The 25,285-nt window shown below is 48.1% G+C and overlaps 1 protein-coding gene across 1 annotated transcript in view; it reads right to left on the bottom strand.

Moving 5' to 3' along the window:
• The window catches only part of ARMH3 (armadillo like helical domain containing 3), a 171,885-nt gene extending 148,269 nt beyond the window's left edge, over nt 1-23,616 (bottom strand). The window contains exons 1-5 of the mRNA XM_065408100.1: nt 23,590-23,616; nt 2,194-2,305; nt 1,604-1,660; nt 1,297-1,443; nt 1,001-1,108 (exon numbers count right to left, since the gene is read on the bottom strand). Of these exons, the coding sequence (XP_065264172.1) occupies nt 1,001-1,108; nt 1,297-1,443; nt 1,604-1,660; nt 2,194-2,295 (414 nt within the window). The 5' untranslated portion in view covers nt 2,296-2,305; nt 23,590-23,616. The remainder of the gene's footprint in view (nt 1-1,000; nt 1,109-1,296; nt 1,444-1,603; nt 1,661-2,193; nt 2,306-23,589) is intronic.
• Between the last annotated feature and the right edge of the window lie 1,669 nt (nt 23,617-25,285).

The raw sequence follows: 25,285 nt of genomic DNA, 5'->3' as shown, positions 1-25,285 counted from the left end.
ACAATCAGCCTTGGCGGCCTGAATCCATCAGGTTACGTATAGCACGCCAGTCTGGCTACCAAACGCGGACCACCACTAAAATCCCTCCCTCAGCCTTGTCAGGAGTCAGGGAGGAACTGGTACCAGCCAAAATCTAGGTCACATGTGACGTTAACTTGCTGGATCACGTTAGTCCTTACAGCACATTTGCCCAGTTATCCCACCACCCCACTGGAGCTGTTCCACAGCTAACCATCAAATCTCATCATTCATAGAAGGGTTACTCCATAACTGTGACACAAAAAGCCTTATTAAACTGTTCCCTTCCATCACCCCCATGGCAGGAGGTGGCACTCAAAAGCAGCGTCTGTTCCAACAGCTCATCCCCTGAAGAGCCACCCCACCTTGTAACTGATTTACAGATCAGACGCCAGCATGGACAGAGGCATTCTGACCTCTGACTGCTATAAACCGGACATGTGTACGTGAGCAGTCTAGCAGCAGGACAGAGTTTGCCTGTGGATAGTTAACACTGCTCAAGCAACTACACTCACTGGTAAAAGATTCAAAGGTCAGACGCTGGCTGAGTTTACGCTGTATAAGTTCCCACCTGCCCAGCTGTATTGAGGGAAATCGGAGCACCAAAAAGATTGCTACCTTCAGCAGCTGAACTTGATACTGGGGTAACTGGGTGGAATTTTCCAGCCTGTGTTATACAGCAGGTCAGACCAAATAATCTAACAGTCCCTTCTAGCCTTAAATTCTATTCGTGACAATCTAGGAATCGACACCATGGAGTGAAAGGAAAGGCACAACCTCCCTCCATCATTACGTTAGATATGTAATGAATTACAAGCGCCCTTGTGCTGGGCCTTCGGCACGCAGAATACACCAGGGCAGCTGCATTTAATAATTCACTGTAGTGTTCACACACGTGCATGCGCTTCTTCGTAGCGGCAACCGTCTACAGAGGACAGAGCTGGCGAGCAGCATGCGGCTCCTCGGATGCCAGAGCCCTTACCTTCATGCACAGCTCTGCTTTGTCAAAGCCCATGAGCATGTTGATGATGTCAAACCCAGAGGTGGATTTGTTCTTCTGATGGACGCCGCGAATCAACGCACATAACGTCTGTGAAGGAAAGAGGGAAGGAAGCAGCTGAGCACAGGAGGTCTCTAACCTTCAAACAAATAAATAATAAAAGCTACCAGTGAGTGGCCACTGCCTCTCAGCCACACTAAAGAAACTAGCACAAGGTGCTTGACAGTATCAATAAACTGCCCCACTCACACGGGCTCCCTAGCCATCAGCTCTGGTACCTGTAACGCATTGACTACTCGGATTGGGTGCTCTTCTCCCAAGGCCTGGATGCAGTGTTGGAACAAACAGTTAATGTTATCTTTTATCTTCATTAACTCTTCTCCATCCAGAGACTCCAGCTTGCTTTCTAGATACTCCAGGTTCACCTGTCAGGTCAAGGAATGAAGGAAAAACCAATTAATGCATTTCACCCAGCTGCTGAAAGGAAGCGGAGACCCCCAGGTGGGCAAGTCCCTGCCACATCCCAGGGCAAACAAGCAAAGGCGAATCAAAAGATAAGAGGAGGGCTTTCAACTCTTATGGTACCTTCATGAGGAAAAGCTCCTCCCAGAACCGAGGGCTGCATTTACTGGGGTCCTCCGTCTGAAAGAGAAAGGAGACCCCGTGAGAACAAATAGTACAGCTAGGAGAAAGGCTAAGCACACCGACAGAACATCAGTAAATAGTTCAGACTCCGGAAGACAAGGTTACTCACCTGTCACTGGAGTTCTCGAAGTACAATATATTGCCAATGCAGATTCCCAAAAGCGAGATTTCAAGAAGCAATTCTCACCTGAGAAGCTTTCGTTCTTGTCTCCCAGAAATATTCTCTCCCCCAAATCGAAAAGGAGAAGGTTCCTCACAGCTCCTCACTATGGAGTCCCTTCCTCCTACTGCATTGGCTCCCCTGGCCTGCCGCTCCCTTTCCTAACTTCATGGGCACCGCATTCTACATCCCCCGGGGAACGCCACTCAGTGAAACTGAAGGAGGCAGCAGAGGAAGGCATGTCATCTGAGACAGTTATGGGACAGCCTGGCTTTGATAGACGCGCGCCCTGTCTCATGGAGAAGAATCCGACATATGGAGCTCTCTCAGCAAACCAAAGGGACAAAAGGAAAAGGGGCCCAGTCCTTACCATGAAGATCTCATCGTACATTAGCACAACTTTCTCTTTCAATGGTTTCTTGGAGGCTGAAGATTTCCAGAGCAGTCCACCTTTCTTCTCTGTTTGGGCCATGGTGTACAGCCTAGGCGTAAGAACAGAGACCAAACTACTGAGAACACAGGAGGCGGCAGCATATTGCCACAGCACCTAGGAACTGTAGTCACGGCCGGGACCCCATTGTGCTAGGTACTATCCAAACAAAGAGATGGTCCCTGCATGGATGTTTTTCCCAAAGTGTTCTGTCTGCCATAGCCCTGATATCTCTGTACCCTAGAGTAACATATTAACAGCCACTAACATGCAGGAAGTGGGGGGGTTAATTGCCACACCAGACACTGAATCAGACCAACCGTCCAGCTAGCCAGATCCTATTTCCGTTTCCAGCATCAGATTGCTTCAGAGGAAGGTGCAACAAACCCTGCAGAATAGATATGGAATAGCCTGCTTATAGGGAAAGTTTCGTCCTAACCCGTCAGTCAGTGGTTGGTTTGTGGCCTGGGGCAGGAGAGCTTATGTACCTTCCAACTTTTTGTTTTTTTTAAAGAAGTCCTTACTATAATCTTGCTAAACGCTTGGTCTCAGTGACATCTTATGGCAATCAGTTCCACAGACTGAGAGAAAAAGTAATTCCTTTTATCGGATTTCAACCTGCTGCCTACCAATTTGCTTCAATATCCCTTTGTTCTTATGGTGGGAGAAGGAAAGCAAAGAAGTGCTGATCAACCTGCTCTACGGCATGTATTATTTTGTATTTCTTCCCTGGAAAAGTGGGTGGCAAACATTATAGTGCATTACTCCGCTGAGATCCTGACCAAAATCCAATGCAAAATGCTCGCCCACTTGTGCAAGGGCTGCAAGGATTTGCCCCCCATATCAAATGCTAGTGTATTCAGGATTTTTCACTGGGTCATTGGGGCTTCACAGAAGCACACAGTTCTGCCCCAAGAGGCCCAATTACAGGATCGGGGCCTAAGTTTCTAATGAGCTGTTAGGAAAGAGACAATGCTGTGAATGGAAATTCTCTCCTTGTACCCAGAAGCTAGGCAGGTTGCAAGATGCCTGACAACTGATGGTCACAAATACCTAACAACATTAAGTATTAGAGTGGACCCTTTCTCAGAACAAAAGGAATTTATTTTCCAAAATTATAACAGGATCTCTATAACCCAGGAACCGCTTGTGTCAACGCAGTATTCTTGCCAGCAAGTTAAAGAAGTATGGATTGGATGAATGGACTCTAAGGTGGCCAGAAAGCTGGCTAGATCGTCAGGCTCAACAGGTAGCGATCAACGGCTCAATGTCTAGTTGGCAGCCGGTATCAAGCAGAGTCCACCCTCAGCAAGTTCGCGGATGACACTAAGCTGGGGGGAGAGGTAGATACGCTGGAGGGTAGGGATAGGGTCCAGAGTGACCTAGACAAATTGGAGGATTGGGCCAAAAGAAATCTGATGAGGTTCAACAAGGACAAGTGCAGAGTCCTGCACTTAGGACGGAAGAATCCCATGCCCTGCTACAGGCTGGGGAACGACTGGCTAAGCGGCAGTTCTGCAGAAAAGGACCTAGGGGTTACAGTGGACGAGAAGCTGGATAGGAGTCGACAGTGTGCCCTTGTTGCCAAGAAGGCTAACGGCATTTTGGGCTGTATAAGTAGGGGCATTGCCAGCAGATCGAGAGACGTGATCATTCCCCTCTATTCGACATTGGTGAGGCCACATCTGGAGTATTGCGTCCAGTTTTGGGCCCCCCACTATAGAAAGGATGTGGACAAATTGGAGCGAGTCCAGTGGAGGGCAACGAAAATTATTAGGGGGCTGGGGAAGATGACTTGTGAGGAGAGGCTGAGGGAACTGGGCTTATTGAGAAGAGAAGAGAAGAGAAGAGAAGAGGGATTTGATAGCAGCCTTCAACTACCTGAGAGGATGGAGCTCGGCTGTTCTCAGTGGTGGCAAATGACAGAACAAGCAGCAATGGTCTCAAGTTGCAGTGATGGAGGTCTAGGTTGGATATTAGGAAAAACTATTTCAGTAGGAGGGTGGTGAAGCGCTGGAATGGGTTACCTAGGGAGGTGGTGGAATCTCCTTCCTTAGGGGTTTTGAATGCCCAGCTTGACAAAGCCCTGGCTGGGATGATTTAGTTGGCGTTGGTCCTGCTTTGAGCAGGGGGTTGGACTAGATGACCTCCTGAGGTCTCTTCCAACCCTAATCTTCTACGATTCTATGGTAGAGGGCATAGGGGGTGCATAGAGTTTCACAGGGATCCCCTAGGTCAGATGTATGCATATTAAGTTTATCAAAAGGTGGCACGTGAGGTCTCCATGAAGAGCCAATAGCCCACTGGTTGCATAATCACTGTGAAACGTGCGGATGGATATTGTTTAAGGAATTGTGTATCCGTACTGAAAATTATGTTCTTAAGGTCTGAGAGTTAAGGAAGGTCACCAGACGGGGATAAATGCTTCTCTCTCTCTCTCACTCACTGGTCATGTGTGTTGTGTATCATCCACTCCACACTGGAAGCCTGTCTACAGTCTGAGCTGGATGCTAAGCAAGAGATTGTGAAATGGACAAGAAAGAGGCACAGGGAAAAACAACCTGCAGGGGAGATCCTGGTTAGCAATGAAGACAATGGATTGTTAAGAGTATATTTGGGGGGAGAGGTACCCCCCGCATCTTTCCACTGAGGAGACCAGAGGACAGTGTCTCATGAATGGAAGATCACAGCCAAGCTTGGCTGTAATAAACTGGAAGGATTTGGGCTGAGCATTGCCATATAAGAGTTAACAGTCAGTCAGTCTAGGTTCTAGAATGCTGTTTTTATTTTACATGTAACCATTTGTTTCCAATATTTCTACTTTTCATTTGAATCCCTACTCTATATTAAATAAGCTTTTGCTTGTTTTCACGATAAACATACCCAAGTGCTGTGTGGTAAGTGGCGCTGCGGTCTCAGGTGTAACTAGTAAGGGGGGGTGGATACTGTTCCTTGGCGAGCAGCAAATCTGAGAGTGTTCAGCAGACCAGGGGCTGGACATTCGGAGGTTGGGGCGTGCCTATCGCTAACCTGCAGAGGGACAGCAGAGCCTGGTAGGTTAAGAGGGGAGTGCTTGTGTTGACCGTGGCCAGTGGAGTCAGGGAGCTGACACACGGCAGGCACAGACCTCACGCTAAGGGCAGGGCGTAGCAAGATGCCTCACACTCCTGGGTATCCCCAGGAAACATCACAGTTTCTTACATTAATAATTTTCTATTTCATTGTTCTGGTTCTTCCTCACAACGATGATTTGCCCCTTATTCACTGTTGGTAGTCGTGTTGGGCCAGCTTGACTGTTGTATAAAGAAACAATTATTGCCCTGCTCTAGTGACGTGTGCTCTGCGATTGTTAAACGTGTCACAAGGCCTGGGCGTTCGATCCCTGAACCTTCCGAGGTACTCACAGGCCTGCGTCTAATGTTGCAATCAATACAGTAATTTTGATGCTACACAGTATATGATATTTATTCCAAATTACCTATTTACATCGCTCCATATGATAAACATTTCCCAAGCAAACGCTAAAACGTTTTAGCAACCGCCTAACCTTCTCTACGCATCACACCGGCGCATGGAGGGAATGGAGTACCTCGCCTCGCTCAAACCCCACGTGTCCTCCTGAACTCTCTGCCACTCTCCCCATACCACCAAGGGGGGTTTTACAGAACTCCACTGCTTGCACAGGCAACTCACCCGACAGTACAGATTAGAGCTGAAGCAGCCTCCAGGAAAAGAAGGGCAGGCGCTTGCAGCAGCTAAGTCAGCAATGATAAATTATGCACACAGAGGTAAGTGCACTGCAGTACATTTCTGGTGCCCCTTGAGCTTCCCAAGTCTGCAGTCATGGAGAGAGACAGCTGTGGAATTCAGCTTCCAAAGCAGAATGCCTGGACTCCTCAAGAACATGAAAACGACCAGACTGGGTCAGACCAAGGGTCCATCTAGCCCAGTATCCTGTCTGCCGACAGCGGCCAATGCCAGGTGCCCCAGAGGGAATGAACAGAACAGGGAATCATCAAGTGATCCATCCCGTGTCGCCCATTCCCAGCTTCTGGCAAACAGAGGCTAGGGACACCATCCCTGCCCATCCTGGCTAATAGCCGTTGATGGACCTATCCTCCATGAATTTATCTAGTTCTTTTTTGAACCCTGTTATAGCCTTGGCCTTCACAACATCCTCTGGCAAGGAGTTCCACAGGTTGACTGTGCGTTGTGTGAAAAAATACTTCCTTTTGTTTGTTTTAAACCTGCTGCCTATTAATTTCATTTGGTGGCCCCTAGTTTTTGTGTTATAAGGTGTAAATAACACTTCCTTATTTACTTTCTCCACACCAGTCATGATTTTATAGACCTCTATCATATCTCCCCTTAGTCATCTCTTTTCCAAGACTCCTTCCACGGTATGTTCAAAGGGCAAGCTACCATTCCCTCAAAGAGCAGATTTCAATGACTAATGGGTGTCCATTTCAGAACAGAGATTTGGATTTCATTTGCTACCGACACAGGGCTTGGAGTGCCTCACAGCACTGTGAATCATGTCATATGCATCCGAAGAAGTGGGCTGTAGCCCACGAAAGCTTATGCTCTAATAAATTTGTTAGTCTCTAAGGTGCCACAAGTACTCCTGTTCTTTTCACAGTATTGTAATTACTGAACCACATCTTACAGCTATTGGACCAGCACTTTTATAGCCTGGCAGGCCCTCCATCCAATTAAGATCTGGGGGAAGTTTAAGTAAAACAAACTAGAAAGAAAACATTGTTAAATCATCTTGATGGCTTCCCTCCTCGAGACTCTCCATTTCTTTTTAACTGTGTCATGGGAAATAAGATGTCTCCCCAATCAGGAAAAATAATTGGAAACAGAAAGGTTTCTATTAGCAAGCAAATCAAAACTGATGCCATTCTGAGCCTGGCGATACAGATCTTGCATGAGATTACCCAAAACAAGATCTCCAACTGGAATCACATGTTTCTGTATCCAAAACAGCACACAGCCCCAGTGCACAAACACATCTGTCAGTGTGCTTCTAATTGGATTACAGCTAATGAATCTCAATGTCAATGCTAATAAACTAATTTGCAGTGCTCCTGGGTCTGTGTTCTTGCACCAAATTAAGGAGGGGGCGGGAGGAGGAGAATCAATACACTCCATGTGCATGATGCAGACCAAAAATGCTGTGAGAGGTGCAATATGTTTTAGCACTTTTCTCGCATGTCTAGAAAGACAGCAGATTCTAAACGCCATGCGAAACAAGTGCTTGCTGCCAGGCTAGCACCAGAAAGACGAGATCATGTAAAACTCCAAGTCTTTGTCAAGATAAGGATTGGGATTTGGCATCTCTTAACCTAAGTTACAGGGAAAGCACACACAGAAGATTGCTAGAGGCAACAATTAAATAATGCCTTTGTTTAGAATTTGTTATTCCGGGGACTACAAATGAGCATGCGGAGGAACCAGAAGAGAAAAGTTCAACTCTCCTTTCATTCCAAAGCACCTGGTTTCATGACCTAGGACGATCAGCCAGCGCTAATGGGTTTTTGTTTTCATTTTATGCAATTATATGATGCATCTAGCAGCAAGAAATAGAAATTTTAGAAATTAAAAGCTGCATTTAGCTACTGGGGACTTTCTAAGCACCTGCAGAAAATATTGAATATTCCTATAATCTTGTTGTTGAAAACTTTTATACATGCTAGACATGCTGAATTAGCAGACTTTATAAACAATGGGACTAACTGGCTGTAGTTAACAGAGCTACTCCTTCAAACAGATTACTGATGTAAAGGCATCAACATGTTTTCATACTCTTGGGTTCATAAGGACAATTCTATTAACAGGCAGCAGTAGCAGCTGAGTGCCAGGAGAGCTACCCCACAGAGCTGAGAGAGCTGCAACACCAGCCACTTCTCTGCACAGCGGAAGATTCAGGACACTTCATCTGGGACTAAAGAGACATGGCATCATGAAAGTGGAGACACAAAAGCCATGGTAGGTAAGTGTTCATGCAGAAAAGCCTTGTCTACACCACAAAGTACCTACTGCCAATCCTGGGCTCAGCATGATCGGGCACTGAATGTGCAGCCAAGCACAAGGCATGCTTAGCACATCTACCGCTCATTTCATTTTAGAATCCACAGCAGAGTTCCGCAAACCAAACATGTGACGTTCAAATGAACACACTATTATTAACTTGTCACTAAAATACCCACAGAAATTGCAAGCATAAACCTTAACAATGCTAAGGCTGGGGCTTTGATCACACAAACCTGGCCAGCTAAAGCTACGATTTCCACAACAGCCGTAATGCAGCCCCCTCGCAAATACATACTTTGTTTTATTGTATACAGTACGTCTCTTGTAATGGCAAAAATCATATTACTGTATATGGTTTTAACTATAACAACTCTAAACTCCATGTATCCAACATGTGGTTACTGGTCGATCCAGATCTTTGAATTTCCAGACTTTGGTATGTACATCTCAATGTGAACGTTGCATTAGCATTGCTTTGCATTTTGTTTCCTTGTCTAATAAACCTGAATATTTTCGTGTTTGTGAGCAATCACACACACACACATCCCAGTACACAGTCCTAGAAATAAACCATTGCAATTTTTTTAGCATGCAATGCTCAATAACCACATTCTTGTTCACCACTGCAGCGTCACACTGTTCTTCAGAGCAGGAAAAAGGCACTGCAGGGTATGAAATCTACATTAGTCCAAAACCCAGGACTTGTTTTATGGAGTTAATATTCAATGGCAACAAATACACTAAAAAACGTGGACTTAGTTGATACTTGCTTTAAAGTCCAATGTCTTTCAACTTGGCACTGCGAGAAAGGCTAGGCTCACCCATACAAATGATTTCAAGACTAGCGAATGCTCCTAGCACCAAGCACTGACTGCTAGGCCCATACCAACCAGGGTTTTTTACTAAACTTATTTTGCAGTTGTGCAAATACAAAACTAGCCCCTGCATTATGAAGCACAGAGCTGTCATGAAAACTGACTTTGTCAAGGTCCCATTGTGAGGCTCCACATCTGTCATCTCGCAATGATTCCATTGCAAATGTGCCCAGTTTGCAAGTAAAACAATGTTTTTCCTAACCCATGGCCCTTCACGCTCGCCCCCCCCCCCGGTCTGTGAGGCTGGATTCTTTTCACTGCGCAAGTCATGACCTATAATAAAGATTCTGCAGGCTAAATTACGCTCACAGTGACACCTGTGCAATGCCACTATCTACAAATTAGGCCCTGGATGATCCCAGAAGTGATCACATAACTGAAAATTAATGGGAGCTTAGGTACGAATGATCATGACTTGATCACACTTATAATGTGCAAGCAGAATAAAGTCCAGACAAGCAATATACACACACACACACAGTTCTTTAATATGGTCAATTTCACAAAGCTGAAAACAATTATGAGCCAAATTAGCTGGGAGGAAGAATATAATCGGAAAAACATGAATACAGGTCTATCTCATCTTACGCTGGGGTTACGTTCCGCAGTCAGCGCGTAAAGTGAAAATCGCGTATAGTCAGAATTACATGGAGTGTAATGGCGGGCGGAATCGCCCGCACTACAGGCAAGGCCGGCTCTGGCTTTTTTGCCGCCCCAAGCAAAAAAAAAAAAAAAAAAAGGGGCAGCCGGAGCGGCGAAGCAACAACAACAACAAAACAGGGTGCAGAGCGTCCGGAGCGGCAAACCAAAAAAACAAAACACAAAAAAAAAAAACCAGGGTGCAAACTTTCGATGCCACTTGGCAGCTCACGGCTGCCTCCCCCGGCCGCGCTGGCGAGCCTCTGGGTGGGCAGCGGCTGTACTCTGGCTAGCAGGACTCCCTGCACTGCAGACATGCCCTGGGCAGCAGAGTGCGCGCCCCGGCTAGCAGGGGGGAGAGAGAGAAGGGGGGTGGCCAGGGCTTCCTTCAGCCGGGGCGCTCGCCACTCGGCCCCTCCCGCCGCGCCGCCTGCCGGGAGGGCTCCGTGCCGCTCCTGCCTGCAGGTGAATTGAAAGTCGTCGGTCGGCAGGGAGGGAAGGACGCGGGCTGCCGGGTTTGCTGCAGACCTGGCACCGGCTGGGGCAGACGGAGCGCGCAGCCCGCTCCCAGCAGGGCGCAGCTGCTCCCCTCCTCCGCCCCCTACAGTGGCACACTGAAAGTCGTCGGCAAAACAAAACAAAAAAAAACAGACAGGTACAGTATTTAAATTGTTATTTTTCTCTCTTTTTTTGTTTTGTTTTTGCCAACCATATAAAGCTGAATTTGCGCATGTTAAATGCGCGTAAGATGAGACAGACCTGTAACTGGGAATTATTTAAGAACACCTTACTAGATGAAGAAAAAGCCACTCTCCCACAATTGAGGAAAAAGTCTGTGCTGGTTAAAAAAACAACCTGGGTTAGAGGGGAAGCGAAGGTAGCTGTAAAAAAATAAAAAATAATATATAAGAAATGGAAGAAAGCAGAAGTTGATACTAATGAATATAAAACAGAAGTTAGGCATTGTAGAAAATTGATAAGGGAAGCCAAGAGACAAGTAGAAATCAGTGGCCAGCAGAATAAAGGACAATAAGGAGTTTTTTAAATATATATTTGAAGGAAAAGAGTCCTGATAATAGTACTCATCCATTACTAGATGGAGGGTCCTGCACCCCCACTTCGCAGTCAGACGTGACTTTTAGCCAGCCAGTGAAACAGAGGTTTATTAGATAACAGGAAGATGGTCTAAAACAGAGCTTGTAGGTACAGCGAACAGGACCCCTCAGCCGGGTCCATTCTGGGGCCCAGCGAGCCAGACAACCCCGTCTGCCCTCACTTCCTGTCCCCAGCCAGCTCCAAACTGAAATCCCCTCCTTTCTGGCCTTTGTCTCTTTCCCGGGGTCACCTGATCTCTTTGCTCACCTTTAGCTAATCCCTTGCAGGGGGGAAGGGCACCAGCCATTTGTTGCAAGGAGACAGAGTGTCAGCCATTTATGCACACTGGAGACTTAAGAAATGCATAGGGGAAACTGAGGCACCCACACAGTATTCAGAGGAAACATTAAGAATAGTCCCACTTCGTCACAGTACATTCCAGCTCATCAAAGAACATCATGTGAGGTCTTAAAGGAAGTTGGGGTCACACTGGTCATTAATATTGTTGTGAAATGTATGTACAGACACTATGTAAGGCAGGGGTCGGCAACCTTTCAGAAAGCTTTTGATACGGTCTCCCACAGTATTCTTGCCACCAAGTTAAAGAAGTATGGGCTGGATGAATGGACTGTAAGGTGGATAGAAAGCTGGCTAGATCGTCGGGCTCAACGGGTAGTGATCAATGGCTCCATGTCTAGTTGGCAGCCGGTTTCAAGCGGAGTGCCCCAAGGGTCGGTCCTGGGGCCGGTGTTGTTTAATATCTTTATTAATGATCTGGAGGATGGTGTGGACTGCACTCTCAGCAAGTTTGCAGATGACACTAAACTGGGAGGCGTGGTAGATACCCTGGAGGGTAGGGATCAGATGCAGAGGGACCTAGACAAATTGGAGGATTGGGCCAAAAGAAACCTGATGAGGTTCAACAAGGACAAGTGCAGAGTCCTGCACTTAGGACGGAAGAATCCTATGCACTGCTACAGACTAGGGACCGAATGGCTAGGTAGCAGTTCTGCAGAAAAGGACCTAGGGGTCACAGTGGACGAGAAGCTGGATATGAGTCAACAGTGTGCTCTTGTTGCCAAGAAGGCTAATGGCATTTTGGGCTGTATAAGTAGGGGCATTGCCAGCAGATCGAGGGACGTGATCGTTCCCCTTTATGCGACATTGGTGAGGCCTCATCTGGAGTACTGTGTCCAGTTTTGGGCCCCACACTACAAGAAGGATGTGGAAATATTGGAAAGAGTCCAGTGGAGGGCAACAAAAATGATTAGGGGTCTGGAGCACATGACTTATGAGGAGAGGCTGAGGGAACTGGGATTGTTTAGTCTCCAGAAGAGAAGAATGAGGGGGGATTTGATAGCTGCTTTCAACTACCTGAAAGGGGGTTCCAAAGAGGATGGATCTAGACTGTTCTCAGTGGTGGCAGATGACAGAACAAGGAGCAATGGTCTCAAGTTGCAGTGGGGGAGGTCTAGGTTGGATATTAGGAAACACTATTTCACTAGGAGGGTGGTGAAGCACTGGAATGCGTTACCTAGGGAGGTGGTGGAGTCTCCTTCCTTGGAGGTTTTTAAGGCCCTGCTTGACAAAGCCCTGGCTGGGATGATTTAGTTGGGAATTGGTCCTGCTTTGAGCAGGAGGTTGGACTAGATGACCTCCTGAGGTCCCTTCCAACCCTGATATTCTATGATTCTAAGTGGTGCACCGAGTCTTCATTTATTCACTCTAATGTAAGGTTTCGCGTGCCAGTCATACATTTTAACATTTTTAGAAGGTCTCTTTCTACAAGTCTATAATATAGAACTAAACTATTGTTGTATGTAGAGTAAATAAGGTTTTTAAAATGTTTAAGAAGCTTCATTTAAAATTAAATTAAAATGCAGAGCCCCCCGGACCGGTGGCCAGGACCCGGGCAGTGTGAGTGCCACTGAAAATCAGTTTGCGTGCCGCCTTTGGCACGCGTGCCATAGGTTGCCCACCCCGATGTAAGGCATTATGTTTAAAAACTAAATATATGGTTTTAAGTCTGTATCAAAGAAAAATAAGTTTTCCTCCAAACAGGAGGTCAGATACGGATCCCTCGGTCAGAATGTAAATCAAGCGTTGTAAGCTAACACTACGGATGTCCGTTTATATACAAAGTCAGAAGTTAGCAGAAAGATGTGAAGTCAACAAGGCAGGAGCACACAGGCAAAACACACCACAGGCGGTTTGACAATAAGCTTAACAATATATCTATGAGGCAAAGACGACACCCACCGTCCTGCACCTAGGAAGTAAATAAGCAATGCATTTACATTCGTGAAAACAGGATCTCAGCCAACTTTGGTTGAAAAGCTGCAGAAGACATTGGGTGAGAGAGAAAACTTCTTTAGACAGGAGGTTAACCTGTTAAGCTCCGTCTCTAGAAAGCATGTTATGATTTTGTTTTATATGTAACCATTTGATTCCAATATTCGCATTCACTACGACTTGAATATTTCATGATAAACTTATTCTTGTTTTCGCCATAAATATGTCTCAGTGCTGTGGTTAAGCTAAGTGCTGATCCGGAGTGGAATCAGCGAACTTGGTAATTCTGTGAGTAGCCAGTGTCGGGGCTGGCTATCAGAGAGGAACCCTTCAAAGGGGCTCAGGGACTGGGATGTAAATTTTGTTAACCTGCAAGGCATAGGGCAGGCTGGCCTAGCCCAGAGAAGTTTATCAGGGGGGGGGGGGGGGTGTTTGACAGGCTTATGGTGTCAGGAAGCTGACACCGAGTTAAGCCCAAGAAAGCCTCCCTCGCACTGGAGGCAAGAGGTAACAAGGTGACGCAAAGTCCTGGGTACCCCAAGAACGATCACATTGACTGGGTGACAGAAGATGGCAAGCTTGAACGTGAGACACAGTCTAGATTGGGGGGTGCTGGAAGAGTGTGGAATAACATCTCAGGGGTTGCGTACGACTAGTGCAGGCCACTGAGACTAGGAGCCCAACTATTTAGAACAGGGGTCAGCAACCTTTGGCACGCGGCTCGCCAGGATAAGCCAGTGGGAGCCGCGATCGGCCGAACCTGCAGACACGGCAGGTAAACAAACCGGCCCGGCCCGCCAGGGTGCTTACCCTCGCAAGCCGCATGCCAAAGGTTGCCGACCTCTGATGTAGAGCAACGGTGCACGCCACAATACTGGACAGTGCAGAAGCAGGGCGATAAAGAGACACCAGGTTCAATGCCTACAGGTGTGTGAGATGAAATGTCTTGGTGCCATAAGAGGGGTTCCACTGAGAGAGAGATTTTGAAATGAAAGCATTAGGATGGAAGTCAAAGTCCGTGATGTGGCCAACAGAATCTAGGAAGCATGACTTTGCTGGTTCAGACACACGCAGAGGATGAACAAAGGGGACCTGGTGAAGACAGCATGGCAGGAGAGGGTGGTAGGAAACAGACCCTGACGAAAGCAGAGGAAGGGATGGATGGATTGCACCAAAAAGGATGGAAAGCAGGTGAACCCTAGTGCTGCTTCGGACAAAGACAGCAGATACTTTCACGACAACAGCTGACACCTTAAATGACTGCTTCTTGGAGCAGCTAGTCCTGGAGCCCACAAGAGGAGAGGCAATTCTTGATTTAGTCCTAAGTGGAGCACAGGATCTGGTCCAAGAGGTGAATATAGCTGGACCGCTTGGTAATAGTGACCATAATATAATTAAATTTAACATCCCTGTGGTGGAGAAAACACCACAGCAGCCCAACACTGTAGCATTTAATTTCAGAAAGGGGAACTACAAAAAAAATGAGGAAGTTAGTTAAACAGAAGTTAAAAGGAACAGCGCCAAAAGTGAAATCCTTGCAAGCTGCATGGAAACTGTTTATAGACACCATAATAGAGGCTCAACTTAAATGTATCCCCCAAATTAAAAAACATAGTAAAAGAACCAAAAAAGTGCCACCGTGGCTAAACAACAAAGTAAAAGAAGCAGTGAAAGACAAAAAGGCATCCTTTAAAAAGTGGAAGTTAAATCCTAGTGAGGAAAATAGAAAGGAGCATAAACTGTGGCAAGTGAAGTATAAAAATATAATTAGGAAGGCCAAAAAAAAAAAAAAGAACAGCTAGCCAAAGACTCAAAAACAAACAACCAGTGGGGCCACTAGACGATCGAGATGCTAAAGGTGCTCTCAAGGACGATAAAGCCATTGCGGAGAAACTAAATGAATTGTTTGCATCGGTCTTCACGGCTGAGGATGTGAGGGAGATTCTCCATAGTGAGCCATTCTTTTCAGATGACAAATCTGAGGAACTGTCCCAGACTGAGGTATCATTAGAGGAGGTTTTGGAACAAATTGATAAACTAAACAGTAATAAGTCACCAGAACCAGATGGTATCACCCAAGAGTTCTGAAGGAACTCAAATGTGAAATTGCAGAACTACTAACTGTGGTATGTAACCTGTCATTTAAATCAGCTTCTGTACCAGATGACTGGAGGATAGCTAATGTGACACCAATTTTTTAAAAAGGTTCCAGAGGTGATCCCAGCAGTACCGGGCAAATTGATTGAAACTATAGTAAAGAACAAAATTGTCAGACACATAAATGAACAGGATTTGTTGGAGAAGAGTCAACATGTTTTTTATAAAGGGAAATCATGCCTCACCAATCTACTAGAATTCTTTGAGGGGGGTCAACAAGCATGTGGACAAGGGGGATCCAGTGGATATAGTGTATTTAGAGTTTCAGAAAGCCTTTGACAAGGTCCCTCAGCAAAAGGCTCTTAAAGTAAGGAGTCATGGGATAACAGGGAAGGTTTTCTGGTGGGTCAGTAACTGGTTAAAATATAGGAAACAAAGGGTAGGAATAAATGGTCAGTTTTCAGAATGGAGAGAGGTAAATAGTGGTGTCCCCCAGGGTCTGTACCGGGACCAGTCCTATTTAACATATTCATAAATGATCTGGAAAAAGGAGTAAACAGTGAGGTGGCAAAATTTGCAGATGATACAAAACTACTCAAGATAGTTACGTCCAAAGCAGACTGCGAAGAGCTATAAAGGGATCTCACAAAACTCTGTGACGGGGCAACAAAATGGCAGATTAAATTCAATGTTGATAAATGCAAAGTAATGCATATTGGAAAACATAATCCCAACTATACATATTAAATGATGGGATCTAAATTAGCTGTTACCACTCAAGAGAGAGATGTTGGAGTCATTGTGGATAGTTCTCTGAAAACATCCACTCAATGTGTAGCAGCAGTCAAAAAAGTGAACAGAATGTTGGGAATCATCAAGAAAGGGATAGATCATAAGACAGAAAATATCATAAAGCCTCTATATAAATCCATGGTATGTCCACATCTTGAATACTGCGTGCAGATGTGGTTGCCACATCTCAAAAAAGATATATTGGAATTGGAAAAGGTTCAGAAAAGGGCAACAAAAATGATTAGGGGTATGGAATGGCTGCCGTATGAGGAGAGATTAAAAAGACGGGGGCTTTTCAGCTTGGAAAAGAGACGACTAAGGAGGGATATGATTGAGGTCTATAAAATCATGACTGGTGTGGAGAAAGTAAATAGGGAGGTGTTATTTACTCCTTCTCATAACACAAGAACTAGAGGTCACCAAATGAAATTAACAGACAGCAGGTTTAAAACAAACACAAGAAAGTATTTTTTCACACAATGCACAGTCAACCTGTGGAACTCTTTGCCAGAGGATGTTGTGAAGGCCAAGGCTATAACAGGGTTCAAAATAGAAGGATATGGCTATTAGCCAGGATGGGCAGGGATGGTGTCCCTAGCCTCCGTTTGCCAGAAGCTGGGAATGGGTGACGGGGGATGGATCACTGGATGATTCCCTGCTCTGTTCATTCCCTCTGGGGCACCTGGCATTGGCCACTGTCGGAATACAGGATACTGGGCTAGATGGACCTTTGGTCTAACCCGGTGTGGCCGTTCTTATGAACCGATCCCAGTTGATGTAATATGGGGGAGAAGAAGGTGGCAGCAGCAGATAGGCACATCTCCATTTGCAGATGGGGAAACTGAGGCATAGGGTGTGTGACATGAGTTTCCCAAGGAGACACAGCTAAGTCAGTAGAGCCTAAATTATAACTGAAGATTTCCTGGCTCCCAGTCCTGTGCTCAATCCGCAAGACCAAGTTTAACAATATTCAGCAGGAGCTCTCCCTACCTACCACTGCTTAATTGTCAACGTTCTTCTCCTCCTCTCAGTTCTGATACCAATATGGAGAGGAACACTGGGCGCTAGCCTGGGACTTGGGAGACCCGAGTTCATTTCTCTGCTCTGCCACAGCTTTCCTGAGTGACCTTGGGCTCTTAGGCCTCAAGGCACAGAAGTACTTAGACGCTTAAATCCCAGCTTTCGACTCCTCTGCGATTCACAGAACTCGCTCTGACCCCTGTAGGCACCTAAACGCCTTCGTTTCTGCAATAAAAGTTCCCTAGGCAGCCACATTTCTGCCTCTGCATGCACACTGCTGCCTCCATCAAGGCATCAGCACACCCACCTCAGCCCCAGAGTGATTCACAAACCAGGGGAAGATAGGGGTTCGGCTGCCTAAGTCATATGCGGGGCCCGATCCAGTAGCGGTGATCACAGCCCTGTGGTTAGAGGCAGTTCCCTGTTCAAATCCCTTCTACCCCTCAGGCAGAGGGGGAACTGAACCTGGGTCTCCCACATCCCTGAAAAGTGCCCTAATCACTGAGCTAAAAGTTATGAGGGAGGTCCTCCTCATCATCATCATCATCCTTCGCCCTCTTCCCTCCCCTTCAGCCCAGTGGCTCCCAAACTTTATTGGGTCACGTACGATCTTCTTAAAAATGCTCAGACGAATGGATGGAACACGCCCACACACCACCAGTGTGACACACAACACAGTTTGGGAACCCCTGCGAGCCTAACCCCTTAACCTGCCCCTCGGACTTCCTCGCCTTCCTAGCCCCTCGTCATCTGCCATTCTCTCTCCTCAAGCTCCTTTTCATCCTCTTTCCAACGTACCGTTGTCTCATTTATCCTTAAAAAAAAAAATAGCCTTCTCTGGATACGACCTGACTTTTCAACGACTCCCCACTACCCAAACTTTCTCTAATCCAGCTTCCATCCACTCTGCCACAACTGCCCTCAAGGTCACTGATCCCTTCTGTAAGTCCAGGGGCCTCCTTCTCTTCAGGTGAGCTTGCCTGTTCCCATGACCTCCAATACCAGCTTATGACAGTAAATCAAACCCATCTCTCCCTCGCTCCATCACCGGTCTTCACAACATCTCCTTTCCTGTCTCTCATCAAGCTCAGCTCCCCTTGGCTTCCCTCCAATCCTTCCCTTTCTTCCCCACCCTGTGGACAGTGACCTCAGCTCACTCAAGCCTGTAACCTTGGGGTCATCTTTGACTCCTCTTTAATCTTCCTTGCTCACATCCAAATTCTCGTCAAATCCTGACACTTCTGCCTCTATAGCATCTCCAGCATGTGCCACTTCCTCTCTATCCCCACAAGCATAACGCTTGTCATTGTAACCTTTACCCACACCCCTTCCTTCCTGGCCTGTCATCTCTCCCCTCAATGATCCATTCAGGGTGCTGCAGCTAAAACCCTCTCCCCCCTAACCACGCCAATCGCCTCTCCTCAGACCTGGCGCCAGGGGAGGGATTCTTCTCTTCTTCCACATCCAGTTCAAAATCTGCACCTCACATCCCGGACTCTATACAGTGCCGTGCCATGGCCACCTGCCTCTCTGCCTCGGTTTCCCACCACAAGCCCTTTGTGCTCTATACTCTGCCAGCTCCAACCTTACTGAATCCTGCCATCTTCTCTGGCTCACATCCCTGCATCTTTTTCAAGCCTGCTTCCTATGCTTGGACTAGCAGGCCAGTCGGACGGCAGGCGCTTGTCAGCTTCACTTTTTACTATGGAAATGGAGAAAACCTTTTCCGGAGGGCTGCCAAGGCACAATGCCTGGGTGCTCGGCCTCCCCGCCAGCACCAGGAGCTGAACAGCCCCCGTTCTCTGCCTCCCCCCAAAAGTCCGGGAAGCTGGAGAGACACAGGACTTGCCATTCCAGGCTCCCTGCCACTGAGCCAGGAGCCTAGGACGAGCTCCCAGGGTCTGCAGCTCGGGGCACTTCCCAAAGACACAGACCTTGGGAGCCCCCACAACTGCTAGGTGGAACTGACATTTCTGTCAGCTTCCTGGCTGCTCTTAGCAGCTCTGAAACTGACAAGAACATCGATTTCATTCGGCAGCTCTCCAGCCAGGGGAGCAGACTTCCTTTCGTGAACACCTCAGTGTTTCTGAAATGAAGTGGGGGGGGGGGGGGGATTCCAGTTCATGGGAAATTTCACTAAAGTTTGGATTCACTCTCATTCACAACAAAACCAACTTTGGAAAATGTTACATTTCCTGCAAATCAGAAATCCTTCATTTTGGCTAACTTCACTTATAACCTTTATTTGTACTTTGTCTATTGGAATGAAAACTGCTCAGAACAGGATCTTGTCTTCCTACGCATCTGTAAAATGCCCACCACACCAATAGCACAGCGCCAACAATAAAAATAAAAAGAGGACCCCTCAAAGTTTGGGCTTATATGACAGCCGAGACTGTACTTCCAGCAGGAGTTGCCCAAATCCTCCCATGCCATATTCTACACAAAAAGCAAATCACCTTTCTAGTTTGACTCGTTGACAAGAAAATGTCTGGGCTGGTCTCTCACTTATAGCCCTTGTCTACACTAGAAAATTTCCTATCCATTTTTCATCAGCAGTACAGCTGCAGCAGCATCAACTCTAGTGTAGACTGGATGCTCGTCAATGTATCATCTAACGCCCTCAGAGCTGTGGTAAAATGCCTCTGTCTGGCCTAACCTGGAGCTCACACCATTGCTGAAGAACAAATGAGCTGGTGTAGATGTGACTATACTTCCTCCCGTCACACCCCACTATAGGAAGCAAAGAAAGAAAGAAAGAAAAATATTCATACTAGACCCACAAATTCAAGCCATTTCTTCCTGCACAACCGCTGTAAGATCCAGCCTTTCCTCTGTGTTTGAGCAGATAAAATGCTCAGTCAGGCCCTCATCATCCCGCACATCAACCGCTGCAGCTACCTCCTCTCTGGACTTGACAAATGTCACCCAGGCCCACTTACATGTGTTCAAAATGCTGCTGCAAAGATCATTTTCCTGCCTCCACACCACAGCCACATTGTCCCACTCTTCGCATCCCTTCACTGGCTCCCCCTTCTCCAGTGCATCAAGCACAAAGTAGTGGTCTGTCCTTTTCAGGACCCATGCAGGCTATCCCAGCCCAAGCCATTACCTCTCGCAGGCTATCAAGAAGACAACTCCCACCCCCCGATCGGGCAATGAAGTCAGTCTTGATTGTCCATTTGTCAAATTTCCCGTGAGTACCTTTTGCTCTTTCTCCCATACTGCCCCTTCTGTATGGAAGGGGCGTGCATAAACATCTATAAAACCATTTCTTTGTCCTCTTTCAAATCCCTCCTTAAAACTGTCCTCTGCCATGATGCCTACAACACCCTAAACAGCTGGTATGCTGTGACTACTGCCTATCAGGCTGATCTTAATCTTCTTACTTTGTGCTCCTGCCCTCCCCCCTTTGTTTGTTGTATTCACACCATTGTCTCTTGCCTTAGATTGTAAAGACCTTGGGAAACGTCTGTGTTATATTTGTACAACATCTAGCATAGTGGGGCCCCTGATCCCTGACTGAGGCACTATGGCAATACAGCCAACACACTATTCACAATAGTGATCTTGTGATTAATCCAAGAAAGGCGCAACCAGTAATTAGAGGAAAACAGACGATATACTCAAGTATCGGGGGTATATACTGAAGCAAATACTCACAAGCAACTACACACCACACAACAGAAACACAAACCCAGGAACGAACCTCTGCAACAAACCCCATTGCCAACTCTGTCCGCATATCTATTCAAGGGACATCATCATAGGACCTGACCACATCAGCCACACCATCAGGGGCTCGTTCACGTGCACATCTACCAATGTGATACATGCCATCATGTGCCAGCAATGCCCCTTTGCCATGTACATTGGCCAAACTGGAGAGTCTCTATGCAAAAGAATAAATGGACACAAATCAGACATCAAGAATTGTAACATTTAAAAACCAGTAGGAGAGCACTTCAATCTCCCTGTACACTCAATAACAGACTTAAAAGTCGCCATTCTTCAACAAAAAAACTTCAAAAACAGACTCCAACAAGAAACTGCAGAACTGGAATTAATTTGCAAACTGGACACCATCAAATTAGGCCTGAATAAAGACTGGGAGTGGCTGGGTCATTACAAAAAATAATTTTCCCTCTGTTGATACTCACACCTTCTTGTCAACTGCTGGGAATGGGCCACATCCACTTTGATTGAATTGGCCTCATTAGCACTGACTGCTTGGTAAGGCAACTCCCATCTTTTCATGTGCTGTATATTTATACCTGCTTACTGTATTTTCCACTCCAAGCATCTGATGAAGTGGGTTATATCCCACAAAAGCTTATGCCCAAATAAATTTGTTAGTCTCTAAGGTGCCACAAGGACTCCTCGTTGTTTTTACTGATACAGACTACCACGGCTACCCCTCTGAAGACTACATACTGTAAAACTAATATTTTATGCTAATCAAGTTTTAAGGAACCAGCCAAGGCCACATTAGAAGAAGCCACTGAGACACTCTGGCACAGCCCCCTCTGCCAGCAACACCAGAACACGTCTGTGACAGGTCACTTTTTTGTAAATACGGTATTACAAATACTAGTGAACTACAGTGCTCATATTAAAACATTTCTGTCCACAGGACATTTGCTATACAATACTTCATAGCAAAAAGCAATTGTTTTACAAGCTCCACGTAACTTGGGGGGGAATCTATCTATCATACTTTAAGTTTCTGTCCATACACCTATCAGATGAATGACAGGTATAAGAACGGCCATACTGGATCAGACCAAAGGTCCATCTAGCCCAATATCCTGTCTTCCAACACTGGCCAATGCCAGGTGCCCTAGAGGGAATGAACAGAAAAGGGAATTATTAAGTGATCCATTCCCTGTCGCCCATTCCCAGCTTCTGGCAAAGAGGCTAGGGATACCGTTCCTGCCCATCCTAATAGCCATTGATGGACCTGTCCTCCAGGAACTTATCCAGTTCTTTTTTGAACCCTGTTATAGTCTTGGCCTTCACAACATCCTCTTGCTGAGGCCACCCAGGGCCCAGTGCCCAGTGGGCGGGGCAGGGAGCAAGGGACTCCAGGCTGGGGGGGGAGGAAGGGCTTGGGCATAGGCATAGTTTTACTTATATTTGCGGGGGGGTGGGGGACAAGGGCTGGCGGGGCTCGAGCTACACCACTATTTACCTCTCTCCAGTCTGAAAACTGAGCATTTATTCCTACCCTTTGTTTCCTATCTTTTAACCAGTGACCAATCCATGAGAGGCCTGTCCCTCTTATCCCATGACAGCTTACTTGGCTTAAGAACCTTTGGTGGGGACCTTGATTTTCAGAAAGCCTTTGACAAAGTACACTATATCCACTGGATCACCCTTGTCCACATGGTTGTTGACCCCCTCAAAGAATTCTAGTAGATTGGTGAGGCATGATTTCCCTTTAGGGGGGAAGGGATAGCTCAGTGGTTTGAGCATTGGCCTGCTAAACCCAGAGTTGTGAGTTCAATCCTTGAGGGGGCAAAATCAGTACTTGGTCCATCCCCAAATAACGTCTGCCACTGGCAGTGGTACACCCACAAGAATCCAACTGGGGTGAACCCTGGCCTCCGGCAGCAACCCAAGGGGACGGTACACCCCTAGGACACGAAGGGGGTGCACCCTCACACTCATGCGGTCCCAGGGGAGAACACACCCGCGGGGACCCTACTGTGATGAAACTCCCGGGAATGGAGCTCTGCGTCCTGGCATGTCCGGTGGCACAGGGTAACCGCAGCAGTAAGGGTGGGTTGCTCCAGCTCAGGCCGTGCTGGGCAACCACAGCCAGTGAGGGGCATGGACCCCAAGGGAGGAGAGTTGGATCCAGGAGCCTCTCCCTCACTGTGCATGACAGAGTCCCCAAACCCCACCGGGCAGAGCCCCCCCAGCCAACCACCCCCACCGGGCAGAGCCCCTAGCCCCCCCCCCACCCAACCACCCCCACCGGGCAGAGCCCCTAGCCCCCCCCCCCACCCAACCACCCCCACCGGGCAGAGCCCCTAGCCCCCCCCCCAGCCAACCACCCCCACCGGGCAGAGCCCCTAGCCCCCCCCCCAGCCAACCACCCCCACCAGGCAGAGCCCCTAGCCCCCCAGCCAACCACCCCCACCGGGCAGAGCCCCCCCCCAGCCAACCACCCCCACCAGGCAGAGCCCCTAGCCCCCCCCCCCAGCCAACCACCCCCACCGGGCAGAGCCCCCCCCAGCCAACCACCCCCACCGGGCAAAGCCCCTAGCCAACCACCTGAGCGCAGAACCCCCAGACCCCTCCCAGCCAGACACACACACACCCCCGCAGGGCAGAGCCCCCAGACCCCGCCCCGCCCCGCCCCCACAGTACAGACACTGCTGGCTCGGGGGCGGGGCGGGACCCCCACGGCACCATGGCGACGGGGGTCCAGCGGGCGGGGGCGGGACCGAGGGGCCAGGGAGACGCCGGGGCCCCCTGCACCTACCGTAGGGCGAGCGGCTCACAGCCCGCAACGCGCAGGCGCCACCGGCCTCTCCGCCCCACTGCGCGTGCGCTCTGCGGGAGCCCTTCAGTCCCGCCTCCTCCCGCGTGCCGCCGGGTCCTAGCGCTCGTCTATTTTCGAGGGGGCGGGGGTTGGCTTCCCCGGACCATTGCTGCAGCAGCACCGCGGGGGCAGTCCTATTTACCCCAGGGCAGCCCAGGAGTCCTGGCTCCCCTCCCAGCCCCCTGCTCTAACCACTGAACCCCACTCCCCTCCCAGAGACAGAGCCCAGGAGTCCTGGCTCCCCTCCCAGCCCCCTGCTCTAACCACTGAACCCCACTCCCCTCCCAGAGACAGAGCCCAGGAGTCCTGGCTCCCCTCCCAGCCCCCTGCTCTAACCACTGAACCCCACTCCCCTCCCAGAGACAGAGCCCAGGAGTCCTGGCTCCCCTCCCAGCCCCCTGCTCTAACCACTGAACCCCATTCCCCTCCCAGAGACAGAGCCCAGGAGTCCTGGCTCCCCTCCCAGCCCCCTGCTCTAACCACTGAACCCCACTCCCCTCCCAGAGACAGAGCCCAGGAGTCCTGGCTCAGTGCAGACCCTGTAGCAGGATCAGGATCAGGGGGATAGTCAGAATTTCTGTCATTTCTCACGCCAACGCACAATCTTTCAGCACGTCTACTGCAGTACAGTGCAAGTCTCAGCACTGCATCCGAAAACCTTCACACAGGCAGCCAGGCTAGTGTGTAGCAACCAACCATGCAGTTAACATGATGCAGTAGTAAGAGCGCCCCTTCCCTCTCCCGCCCCATAACCTATACTGGGCACTAAGCAATAATTAAAAAAAAAAAAATCAGCAGCCTGAGGGCAGAAACCTGAAGTGAATGAGGGAAAGAAGCCGCCTTGGGGACAGTTATGGGCCAGAGGCCTCAGGTAAGGTCAGAAAAGTATGGTCACCACCACTTCCTTCATTGCTCAGGGGATGAGATTCCAGAATTCCTTCTTCCCACTCAATAGCAGGTTTACAGTAACTCTCCCCTTCCCTCCTGGCAGACTGGCTGCCCGCCAGCACCCTTCCCTCCTCTGAGATCACAGCTGATTCATGACTTGAATTGCACAGGGTGGATTGTGTGGAAATGTCAGGCCAATCTCCTCCTTCCGTGAGAAGTGCTGGGGGCAGGAGAGCACATGCCAAAGCAATGCAGCCATTTCGTGACCATCCCAAATTTTGCAAGCCAGGGGTGACAGAAAAGGGACTCAAGAAGTGCTACAAATTCTTCCTCTTTAAAACAAAATTGCAGCCTTCAGAGGCTGCATGCCCCAGCATATCCTCCTTCTTGGTCCGAATGTAGGAATTGCTGGACTTGATCAGACCCAGGGTCCATCTCGTCCAGTATCCTGTTTCTGGTAATGGTGATCAGCACCAGATTCTTAGAGGAAGGTGCAGGAACTCCCCCCCCCCCTCCCCCATAGGCACACTTTGAAGGTCTCATCCCAACCCCTATTCATTAGAGATGGTTTAAATCCTGAAGCACGAGGGTTTGCGTCTCCTCTAAAACTTTCATAGCATCAACTATCAACTCTGGACATTTCCACGTCAACGGTCAACCCCACATCCAATCTTAAGAAGTTCTTGACCTCAAAGACATACTGTGGCGGGGAGTTCCACCGTTTAAGCATGTGTTGGGTGGAGAAGTA

The sequence above is a fragment of the Emys orbicularis genome, chromosome 7, assembly GCF_028017835.1.
Source record: "Emys orbicularis isolate rEmyOrb1 chromosome 7, rEmyOrb1.hap1, whole genome shotgun sequence".
Lineage (NCBI taxonomy): Eukaryota > Metazoa > Chordata > Testudines > Emydidae > Emys > Emys orbicularis.
The sequence above is the reverse complement of the archived record's forward strand: the minus strand, read 5'-3'. Positions and strand labels throughout refer to the sequence as shown.